Source organism: Haplochromis burtoni, unplaced genomic scaffold, assembly GCF_018398535.1.
Source record: "Haplochromis burtoni strain Fernald_Lab_line unplaced genomic scaffold, NCSU_Asbu1 Contig_569, whole genome shotgun sequence".
Lineage (NCBI taxonomy): Eukaryota > Metazoa > Chordata > Actinopteri > Cichliformes > Cichlidae > Haplochromis > Haplochromis burtoni.
Window position 1 is genome coordinate 68,174 of NW_024582930.1, and position 12,428 is coordinate 80,601.

Genomic DNA, 12,428 nt, shown 5'->3' on the forward strand with positions numbered 1-12,428 from the left:
GGATGGATGAATGATGGATGAATGGATGAGTGATGGATGATGGATGCATGGATGAATGGATGGATGGATGAATGGATGAATGAATGGATGGATGGATGAATGGCTGGATGATGGATGAATGGATGGATGGATGGATGATGGATGAATGGATGGATGGATGGACGGATGGATGTTCTCTGGTGCACCTGAGTTGGTATCTTGATTTGCGGTTTGTTTATGTTTGTTCCCCTTTGTGTCCAGTCTGTCTCTGTGTCCTGTCATCAGCATCTGTGTGTTTACCTCGTCAGTCGTGTCCCCATGTCTGTCTCAGTGTCTCTGTATTCATTCTCTGTGATTACCTTTGTAGTCCTGTCCCTGTGCCTTCGTCCTTCCTGCTCTCATGTTCATCATCTCATGTTTCATTCGTCTCTTAGTCCATTTATCCCCAGTTGCAGTGTCAAGTTCACATATCTAAATCTCAGTGTCACTTCCTGTTTTATTTTGATAGTCTCCAGTCTCATGTGACATGTTCAGTTTTGCTTCCTCTGTCTGGTTAGTTATGATTGTGTTGAGCTGTGTGTCCATGTGTCTCCGTGTCCCTTAATATCCCCATCAGTCACCTTTGTCAGTTCCCAGCCACTGTTTGCTTTTATCAGTGTTAATAAAGCTGAGATTTTGAGTTTAGTGCTGTGTGGGTCTACAGTCTGCCACACACCCACACTTTATGACCACATTATATTTGTTTATAATTTCGAATAAACTTCTGCAAAACTAACGACACTTTCCATGGTTGCTTTTAGAGTTAGCAAATGTTAGCACAATGTTATGCAAGTTAACACAAAAACCTATCTATGCGAAGATGCCAAACTGTCTTAGTAGTTAGTAGGTGTGTAGACTGAGGCAGACTGAGGTGTGCAATGAAGAGCAGCAGTTGGCAGAACACCACCCATAAACCTCAGGAATGAAAAGCAGTGGGGAAAAAACACTTTAAACAGAGAGAGGTAGAAACGTGTGATGTACAGTTCTTTTCTTGCTTTGATGTGTGACAGATGTGGCGTTATTGAAGGAGCACCATCACACTTTCAGCTTTCTGAACAATACAGAACTCAGGCAGGTTGTAATTTGGGAATGTTCGGTCATTCCCTGATAGGATAATGACTCATCAATCCAGTCAGGCCAGAAGCAGTTATGGTGACGACAAAAGTAATATTACTGAACCGGAAATGTCTCTCGCCCTGCAGTTTTAGAAGCTGACACCTTCTCCGGCTGCGTTGGAACAGAAATCCTTCCACAAGATGTAAGAGACCGTCTGCTTGGACCGTTTTGCTGCTGTGTCCTTATCTGTACTTTGCACAAAGCCTGACTTCTTTTCTTCACTAAGGGATATTTTTATTATCATGCAGAATTCCATCCATATATTCTTTTCCCTACTTTTATCTTTTCCTTTGTGCTCTCTAATTCATCCCGGCGGACACGACCAGCGTGGGGGCTTCTGGACACGTTCACATTTTTACAATGACACAAACACGATGACAAGAATGAACTAAATAAGAAGAAAGGGTGAAAATTAGCGAGAAGAAACAATGAAAAATTAAGTTTACAAGAAAAAGAACATGATGCGATGCCTCCACAGACCAATGTTACAGGGGGGCACTGAATCCACCTCCACGTGATACCAAAAGTTCCACCTGCCTCAGGAATACAAACATGAATTAATATTTGATACAATTTTATATAATTCATCTGCTCTGGGGTGTACAGCATGAATGCTGTGTGTGACTAACACTGGGAGTCAGACCATCAGCAGCACAGCCATACAGTTACCTAAAGCAGGGGAAATCTGTTTGATGCATAATGTTATTAAGTTATCCAAAGTGTAATCTAAACTCCAGTTTACATGAAGTCAGAGACAGGACATCAAACGCGTATAATAAACTGCTAAAGATGAGGTAGCTCTGCACACCTGTATGCAGGGACTAGCACATTTCATCGACTCCTTTTTCCTGCCTGAGATTGTTTTTCCCATATTTCCCATATGTGCTTTGACCTATCACCATCAGAGTGCATAACCCACCCACCCTAAAAACCAAAACAACCTCAAACAGGATTAACAACTCTAAATCACTTGTCCATTACAATTGCCAGAAATTTTAAGTCCTTCAATGTATCAATCAATTCCCTTTTCATCATCTAATATAAGATAATATTAACCTGAAATAATCTGAAACTAAATAATCAAGAAGCTGAAAACGTTTTGGTCTTCCATTTATACAAGATTAGAGCTAATCTAGTTCAGCTAGTTAGTGAAGGCACAGAGTACAAATCAACAAAACTATATTACGCTTAAATAAGTAGCCAGTGTCTCACTGGAGGTAGAAGGCTATGGTGAAGACAAAAGGGCAGGCTCGTGGGAGGACTGGAGAGTCAGGTATTGATCCGTTTCAGCCAACATCCCACACATTCTTCAGCGGCAGAGCATTTTGTGCCTCACTCAGACTAATTTAGATGTTTGCAACCTCCAGAGATGTTAGGTGAATTGTAGCACCCCGGGTAGCTGTGGCAGTTGACTGCACTGATGTGTTCGTCTGAGAGACTAATTATGCCTCTGTACGTCAATCTTCCTCTCAGATTAGCCGTGTTTGCACCGGGACTGCGAATGCACGTTTTAGGTTGTCAGCAGCTACTGTGTAGAAAATGATCCCTCCTCATGTGCATGCTATTTCTGGGGACCAATGTTTCTGTCAAACACCTTAGAACACCTTCAAAACTTTAAGACACATCAGAACTCGAAAAAGCTGGACGTCAGCACTGACATGAGCCCGCTAATCTGTTAGAAATGCAAAGATTTCACGTCATTTGTGGGAATTGATGAGTATCAGTCTACAGAGGGCTACATTACAAAAACCCTGAATATGAACTTTAATGAAATTTCATTGACATAACACAAAATGGTGCTCTGTAGTTTCTATGGCCCACACAAGCTTACATGCATGCCTGACAACACCTGACAACGCTTAGGAGATATCCTCGCAGATCTGGACCAGGCCACGAGCTCAGTCTGAGGTGTCCTACTGGAGTGAGGGTCAGGTAAGCATGCGGCCAATCAAGGGTATCAATTGCTTCATGTTTTAGGAAATGCCCCCATACATCTCACCAGGACCACCAGGAGGAACCCAGGATCCACTGCACTGGCGTAGGTGTGTCATTCCCACATAGCAGACAGGTCCGACCCGGATCTGGTGTCAAGCCGACACTGCTGGCTGACTTCTGGCCTGGTAAGTGCCTCCAGATGTGGGCCAGGCCTGGTGTAGATGGCACTGTTTATGTTCCTATTTTCCCATTTTAGTTAGAAGACCCAAATGCCATGTTGCAATACTATACTGCTTGGGTGAATGTGGCTTGTTGTAGAGAGCACTTTGAGTAATCCGCGAGAGTAGAAAAGCACTATATAAGAATCAGTGCATTCACTGTCTGAACAGAGTTTCATCATGTTACTTTTGCACTATTATGTTCCAGCACATGTTGTTATTACATGGCTTGATTAAGGTACACATTAGGCTGATGACATCTGGGGCCAGAGCTGAGATGGTTCTGGGCCAGCAGTGTGTCTGCAACTGGCCTTGTGCTGGCCCATGTGTGGGCCACATCTGGCCAACCTGATCTGGGCCACCAAAGGGCCGTCATTCTTTGCAGTATTTGGCCCATGTGTAAGCACACTGTGTGGGCCTGATCAGGGTCATAACAAGTTTGCTATCTAGGTAATGGGTCCATAATGTCAGTCAGAGTACTGTTGCCTAGCCTGTGGAGCTCTGTGTGCACCTCCAGCAATATGCCTCCGCTCCAAACTAACGTCCAGTTACAGGCAGCTTCTCCAGACCCTTTCACGTGGCCCGTGAAGTCAGGTCACCCTCATGAAGTCTGTTTTTAATTGTATGGTCAGAGACGGTGACCTGCTGGAGGTCATTTTGTAGCTCTGGCTGCTCATCATGTTCCACTTTACATGAGCAGATTCCTGCTGATGGGTTAAGCCTGGGTGAGTTGGACTACCTGTGCAACCTCTGTAGGGTCCAGGTTTCCCTTATGCTACCAGCAGTGACACTGACCCTAGCTGAGCACAAAACTAGTGAAAAAACAGTCAGAAAAAAAAGAAGGTAAAACATGTGAGTGGCCTCCACCTGCAAAGCCTCCTGTTTGGGGGAATCTCACTGTTGCTTTTCTAATGCAGCTGTTGTTAATTTCTGCTACTTAACTGACCACATCAGCATCCCCTGACATCTCTGATTAAACAGTCTGTATCTGTGTGTGCATAAAGTAAAGTGAATCATCAAACCCATGTTGTTTCAGAGTGTAAGTGTCAGTGTCTCACCTCATCACAGTACAGTGGAGGGCACCTCAGCCGGCACAGTTTCCTCCCGTTCACACAGCTGCATGACAGACAGTCCTCCTCCCACTCTGATCCAGCCTGGCGCACACACACACACACACGCAATATCCATATTTATACACCAGACGCTGTAATTGGGTTGATGCCTCAACAGCCCATTACCCTGCATGCACACTGGCATGAGTGCAGGTTTGATGAAAGTGCAACTGGAGCAATTTCTTCAGCGAATCCTCCCAAACTGTTGTGGATTTGAGCTGATTGTGGCACACAGCGATGCTATAATTATAACAGCGCATTATACAGACATGCCTCATGTGTATGTGTTGCATATAGGAATAAAGTGGCTTTGCAGCTCACACGGAGCCATTTGGTAGAGTCATGGGGTGGCTGATTAGAAAACCACAGAGGGTCTTTATATGGACATGACTCAAGTAGCTGACAGAAAGAGAGAGACAGAGTAGGCAGGCAGACGGAACGAGACGGGAGAATAACGGAAAAGCTGGGGCGGACAGAAGGAGAGAAAGAAAGAGGAGGATGCAAGGAGAAAATGAAAAACTGTGTGAGGAGAAGGCGAGACAGAGAAAATGAAAGAGAAAGACCTCAGAAAGAAAGAAGAGCAGCCCTGACCTCTTGTCAGGGTAAGATTAATTGTTATAATCCTCTAATACCCACTCCTTCATAAATAATTCCTGGCAGGCTTGCCCAGTTGCCGTCCGAGCGCTGGCTTTAACAGCACTTCCTACATAATTGATGAGGGCTGAGGGCTGAAGGGGCACAGTGGCTTAATGTGTCCTGTTAAGCTTGTCACTCATCTTCTAATAGGCCCTTCTTTATGAGTAAATAACACAATGGGATTGAATGGGATGGCATGTAAACACTACACCAACGGTACGGAGGCGGGAACAATGGCTGCAAGATGCCAAGTTTGCTGGGCAGCAGATGTCACTTTCCTTTTCGTGTGCACGCGCCGACATACCTCCCGCAGGACGCCCCGGTCACGGCAAGGGCAGAGGGCAGGGATGACGCACGCGCCCTCTGGGTTTCGGTAAAGCCCCTCCTGGCACACGCAGCCTTCAGCAGAGTGGCTGCAGTTGACAGGAGAGGAGGAATAAATGTCCTGGCAGCTCCTCTCACACAACAGGATCTCCTCTGATGTCGTCCTCCTCCACTGCTCCCCATCAGGACACGCTGGAGGAGAGGAGACGGGGATGGATGATACGATGGGAAGATGATAGGGTGGAGTGGAAAGCATTTAATGATGAATCAGGAAGGAAAAGGAACAATGGGGATCCAAAGAGGGGTAAGTGTTTAAAGGATGCAGCGATAATGACGAGTTTACTCGATCATGCATCATCAGTAAAATATCAACTGTCTCCCTTCCTCTCACTCACCACAGTCAGGGGCGATGCAGGTTGTTGTGCGGAGGTTAGGGCCTTCACATGGAGCCCCTCCATACTGGTTGGGCTCCAGAACAAATCTGATGGAGCTCTGCTGTCCTGCACCACAGCTGGCTGAACAAGGGCTCCACTGGGACCATGTGGACCACTGGCAGTCCACTAGAAGGACATAAGAGGGTGGGACATTCAGTCTTAGCACTGGTTTTAATGTACATTTATCTGCAGCAGGAAACAGGAGGAAACTGTCACCTGACCACTTCAATGTACCCAGGAAATTATAAACATTTCCTGAGGACGTGATCATGGAGAGGGCACTCAGACAACGGTAACTGCAGACTAAATGTCCACAACCACAACAACTAGTAGCCTCAACAGCAGTCGCCTCCAGGAGCTTTATACTGTAAGGTGACCCTACAATCATACATACAGAGAAAACCCAACAATCATATGACCCGCTATGAGCAGCACTTTGGTGACAGTGGGAAGGAAAAACTCCCTTTTAACAGGAAGAAACCTCCGGCACACCCAGGGTCAGGGAGGGGCGGGGCCATCTGCTGCGACCGGTGGGTTGAGAGAAAGAAGATAAAGGATAAAACAGGATAAAAGACTAATGAAAAGATAAAGAAATAACAGTAAAATGTCTCCTTCACAGCTTTTGTTGCGTCTGCTGCAACCATCAGAGTCTAAGTGTGTGCATATTTACAGGAAACGTTCTATTAGGTCAGTAAAAGCATTTAAAATCTTTTAGACTGAAATAAAAGTTCATCTGAATGAACTTCATCATAGATTTGTTTGTTTTTGTTGCATTTCCAAAATGCACAAAACAGTGGAAACATCAAAGTTTCTGCTGACGGAGCCATTTGTCAACAGCTGCACCTGACAGGAAGTGATGCTGAACTAAGCAACACAGTACAACGCCCAATCAGGTTGTGTCCTATGTTTCCTTTATGCTTCATCGTGGTTTGGTAGGGAGGGAAAAGCAGCACAGACCTGTTTCATTTCTTGCTTTTAAAAGTGTCCAAAGGTCCAGTAGGTGGGTACTGGTGGGTTTGGTTCTTACATACTTTCAAATGTGTTTATTGGTCGTGATAGCATTTCACTCACCACCTCCTCTCCTGCAGCGCTGCCAAAACCTCTGAAAACAACATAAAACACTAAGCTGCTTTCTGCCTAACTTACTCATTTTGAATCAAATGTACGGCACCTTTCAGACATTTGTATTTCATGCACTGATGTGACATGTGCGGTAAAACCTTTCTGTGCTAACTTGACCTGGGTTCCTCAGAATGTTGATGAGTCCTGTTTGACTTTCTACAAGCCGATAAATTACAGCTGTAATATTCTATTCACAGTATAACATTATACTTTTTGCAATGATTTGTCCATGCACTTGTTGGCCAACAATCATATGAGCTGCTTCTTTTTGCTCTTCATGGGCCCAGTCAGGCAACATATGCTTATTACAGTTAATAAAGTGCGACAGCACTCCTACAAACATTAGTGCTCATTTTTCTCACAGTTCTTGCCAGACTTTGGTTTTCCTAAACACCCAAACTGAAGTTGTGCGTGAAGCTGTTATCATGATCAATATTCTATATGTAGCAAAATAACACCTATGGTGAAAAAGGAACTCCCTACAACCAACAGCACAACTGTTGTCTAAGAAGATATTCACAGATACTTCTCTAACCTCCAGTTTAAGAAAGTATCGCAAGGGCCAGTAAAGTAATGTCTGGACAGATGTGTGAGAAGAAACTGCAACTAAAATGTGCAGTAATGTGATTGACACGAGATCCTCTTTTATTCCACATTAGGATTAATGATACGGTGAGATGGAGAAACAAGCCAAGTTCAAACTGTGATCTGCTCTGGAAGCAAAACCAAAGCTCACATCGTGAAATTGTACGTTTATGACACAAAATCCCAGTAATGGCCTGTGTGGACTCTGATTGACGAGACTGTAGCTCAGTTATTTGAGCCAACTGTTGCAGCAGCAGCTGTCCCAACTATAGATAGGTTGACATTTTTATCACGACCCTGCCAGTTCAACCGAAGATTATTGTTGCTGACCGTCGCTTTCATTGCTGAAAGAGAGAGAGGCCCTATAAGGTTCAGGAAATGCAGCTGTGACGAAGCATCACTCACCCTCACAGGGCTCTGAGGTGCAGTTGAACATCCCACCTTGGCACAAGCTGGAAGGAGCGTAAAAAAGTCAAGTGAGTAAAATTAGATGAAAGAAAAGTCGAAGTGAACACGAGGCTGAACCAGCCACACACAGTTGCCTACCAGGCTACTGTGAGGGTACGAATTATACATATAATCTTCTATTTCATCCTTTTTTAATGTAATTACACATCCACAGCAGTTCAGAGCTGGGACACACAAGAAGCTTAAAAAGCGGTACAATACAGGACCTCGTGTCGGAGCACAGAGGAAGATGAAAGCTGCTACTACAGCCTCCGTTTTCTTTTAATTAAAGCAAAAATAGACAGTTGGATAAAATCGACCTGGCTCGGGCAGAAATGATGTTCATGAACAAGGTACCAGTCATTTAACTGACTTTATTTATGGTGTGTCTTTATTCTGAAGAAATACTGAAGAAAATGTAGCAAATGTAACGTTAATTGCTACAATTAAATGTCTTGGATCAAAATGAAACACAACAATGAATAAAACATACATTTCTTTGGGTTGGAATATTGTTAGAAACATTAGAAAAAAGATCAAATCATCGGTCGAGTCATTTTTAAACAGTGCAGCGTGGATGCACTGCTTCTTCCACACTGCTGTTTTACTCTACTCGAGCACTCTGCATGGTTTAATCTCCCATCTGTGCACTTTTCACTGTGTCTGAGTGCTTTCTGTCTAAAATTCACACAAAATCTTACTCTAATGAACACATCAGGAGCAACTGGGGATTCAACATCTTGCCCAAGGATACCTGAGCAGCTATTGAACCACCAACCTTCTGATTAGTAGCTGACCTGCTCTACATCCTGAGCCAGAGCCAGCCCGGAAATGTAAGAGCCACATATTACAGTTTTACAGCCGTTGGTTCAACTGCCTACAACACGACTCAGTGAATGACTGGACCACACCGACGGTAGCAGATCACCATGTATTGCAGAGGTGCTGGATGGCCGCTCCCGGGGGCAGCAGAGCTTCCGTGAAGTACTCGGAGCTGACATTCCAGCTTTGAAAATCAGCCGGCAAAGAGAGCGGCGAACAGGGACAGTCAGCGTGAGCCACACAGGAGCCCCTGTGCAACACCTGCAAAGGGCACGATGACACAATCAGTTAGGACTCACATCTGCTGTCCAACCACACACACACACACACACACACACACACACACACACACACACACACACACACACACACACACACACACCTGTCCAGGAGGGCATGTGCACCCCGGCGTGCAGGGTCCAGGTAAACACTGAGTGTGTGGCCACAAGTCCTGGCAGGTATACGGACAGGAAGCTGAACAGTCACTGGACACCTGCGTGCCGGGACACTCTGCAGGAACATAAAGCAAATGACCTCACCTGTAACAGGTCGGCGTGCAGACGTGTGCGCTGATATATTTACTTCGTATTCACTTTGTTTGTTATAATTAATATAACTGTAAACATCACTCGTTAGGACTTTGATGAGCTGACTGACAACAGTTTCACATCATTTGAACTCAAGTGGTATTTCTCAGTAGACACACAAAGTGCGCAGTGTTGTGTGCTTGTGTTACCGGGCAGGCAGCTGTTGGTGTTACAGACAACGTGCTGTTCAAGTGGCCCGACACAGGCTGTCCCACCGGGCTCTGGCTCTCGGAGGACCGTCTTGTTCCGCAACGACAACCCACCGTCACAGGAGGCGCTGCACTCGCTCCAGGCCGACCACTCACTCAGCAAACAACCCGCTGCAAAGGGAGGCGGCGAGTTAAGCAGAGATTAAGGAGGTAAGGGGACGCCAGACTTGCAGGTAAAATCTCAGGATCTTGGCTGGATATTTTTTCTATGTCCGACCTGGACACGACGGCAGATCACAGATTTCTGTTTGCGTGACTTCGGCACAGGGCGGGCCGCCCTCTGTGTCCTGGCAGCGGCGCGTCCTGGTTCTCCGGCCTCGCTCACATGAAGCTGAGCAGGCGCTCCACGGACTCCAGGGCTCATAAACTGGACAGGGAAGCTTGGAGCACACCACCGTGCCATGCTCACACACACTGCACACGGAGGGGCGTTACGAGAAGTGAGACGGAGCAAATTTCTGAACTAAACGCTACGAAAATGTGAAAAACTGCTTTATTAATCCCAACTATGACCATACTTCAGCTCACAGAAAGCAGTTCTCACCAGGCGTTACAGTCCACAGTAAACTCCTCTTCAGGGATGAACTCCAGCGTCCCGTTGCCTGATGGGATACCACAACGACATTCTGTCACTGGCACGCAGCGGCCATCTTGCAACAGCTGTCCTTCTGGACACCGACAACCTGAGGAGACAAAAACCAAAAAAAGAGACGGAAAAGTACAGAAACACAGAAACATTGAATATCACGTAATGAAAGTCTAATATTAGGAAGATGTTATCCATGGTTACCCGGGTGACAGGCTCCTTGGAGACACTGCACATGCTCCCATAGGTCAGTGCAGCTGCGAGGACACTTGTTGGCACAGCTGTCCTGGGAGGCTCGATCCCTGTCCTCACAGCGCTCACCTGAAAAGCAAAGAAAACCATGCCTGCGCTGCAAAATGTGACCTGACGTAGAAACAGAGTTCAGCACGGTGGTGGTGGTGTGATGTGTGTGGCTTGTAGCTGTAGCTTTGTGACAGACAGATAATCGTAAGGACAAAGTTTTGTCTTCAGTCTGATTTAGTCTTTTAGTACATCCTGATTTGTTTTATTTCAAACAGCTTCAGAACTAATGGAACTTCTTATAAAATTCTTCTTTTTTAACTGTAAAGACGTTTGGTTAGAAATTCATTGAATCGGATCATTTTGCTCTGTGTGTCGTTTTATATACGTTTTACTTGTACGTCTGATTTCCTCTCACTTCTTTCCAAGAATGTGCAGAAGTTCCTTCAGCTGCTGAAAAGAAACACTAATGACTTTGCATTAGTTCAAAGTGAAAACACACAAATGTGTTTCTAACAAACCACGCTGACACAAACAACATGATCATCTGTCCGGCTCAGCCTCGGAGCCTTCGAGGAAAACATTTTCACTGCGTGTACCAAAACTTCCAACAGCCTTAATTTTTAGGGGCTTTTGCAGTCATCTCCATTCACATATATATCAACAAATTGTGTAACTAATGTTATCTTAACTGAACTTATGAACTACACCACTGATGTTGCCTGTTGGCTTTGTTCTCTTTTTAAGCTCACATGTACCTGGGCAGAGGGCCGTGTTGCATCCTTGGGTCTGGGTCTCTTGGCTCCTACACTGGGGTCCTGCAGGAGAGGCCAGGGGCTGTCTGTAGCGCTGCCTGACTCCACCGCTGCACGGCTCAGCACACGCTGTCCAAGCACTCCACCCACTCCACTGACACGCATCTAGGAGAGCAGAGTGACTATCATAACTAAGCTAACCTTGGTATTATCCGCATTAACAGACTGACAGTGACAAATACAGAAACTTTAAGTGTTTCGTTTTAGATGATGACGACAGAGCGACAAACACAATGTGTTTATTTGCTGTATGATTTATAAGTAAGAGACACATTAGTTTGTTCTTGCTGAGCAGTATTTACTCAGTATGACCAAGAACCAGGCTTCAGTTGTTTGACATGCAAATTAAGCTGGGACAGCAGTCATTCAGAGCCATTCGTGTATAAAACATGGATGGATGACAGAGTTAAATTTGAGCTGAATCATCCTTTGCACGCACATAAAAGCAAAGCTAACCACACATGAGCATTAAACCTGTCCTTTTCTTCTCCTTTGGGGAATAAAGTGAGTCAGAATAGCAGGAAAAGCCCATTTTGCACTGATTAAGGCCTCTTAACTGTCTGCTGATGGCAGCTGTGACTGACACACAGTAAACATTTTCCCTCAGAGACTCCACATGTCAGAATGACATCGCTCTCATCACTGGATCCAAAACTACATACATTTATTTAATAGACTGAAACAGTTTAAAGGTTTGCCTGTTTATAGCTTGGACATTATCGGTGTCTGCAGTCGTTTATTCCTCGCTGTGTGTGAGACTCCAACTGTCTTTATTTAGATGAAAAGAATATGCTTTGAAGTGCACGCATTTATTTCAAAACACAATTACCCCCCTTTCCTTTCCAGAGAAAACCGCGCTGCAGTCATCTCATCACCCTCTGACCGACTGTGTAATTCATTTTTTTCTTTGGAGCCGTGCTCGTCGAGCCCTGACTCATTCACCCACTGTTTGCATGCAATCTGTGTCAAACTTTTACTGAGAGGCTCTCAGACAGAGCACAACTGTGGTGCCCACAAACACCCAGACCCTGTGGAGGAGGTGCAGTTTGTGCAGTTTGTTTATGGTGTGAACGTCCTCCAACCTCAATACGACCCAACTTCCAGGTGCACAGTGCAAGTTTGACCTAAAAGAATCTTGCAAAGGTCAGTATGAGTTTGCAGACAGCAGTAAAATCGCTAACATAACACAGAACATTTGCTTTTGCTGCTCTCTCCTCAGTGA

General features: G+C 45.2%; 1 protein-coding gene across 1 annotated transcript in view; it reads right to left on the reverse strand.

Moving 5' to 3' along the window:
- The window catches only part of sspo (SCO-spondin), a 96,780-nt gene that overhangs the window by 15,423 nt on the left and 68,929 nt on the right, over positions 1-12,428 (reverse strand). The window contains exons 104-114 of the mRNA XM_042214465.1: positions 11,150-11,311; positions 10,356-10,472; positions 10,110-10,248; positions 9,783-9,979; positions 9,506-9,676; positions 9,152-9,279; positions 8,876-9,030; positions 7,906-7,952; positions 5,755-5,919; positions 5,340-5,551; positions 4,346-4,441 (exon numbers count right to left, since the gene is read on the reverse strand). Coding sequence (XP_042070399.1) covers positions 4,346-4,441; positions 5,340-5,551; positions 5,755-5,919; positions 7,906-7,952; positions 8,876-9,030; positions 9,152-9,279; positions 9,506-9,676; positions 9,783-9,979; positions 10,110-10,248; positions 10,356-10,472; positions 11,150-11,311 — 1,589 coding nt within the window. The remainder of the gene's footprint in view (positions 1-4,345; positions 4,442-5,339; positions 5,552-5,754; positions 5,920-7,905; positions 7,953-8,875; positions 9,031-9,151; positions 9,280-9,505; positions 9,677-9,782; positions 9,980-10,109; positions 10,249-10,355; positions 10,473-11,149; positions 11,312-12,428) is intronic.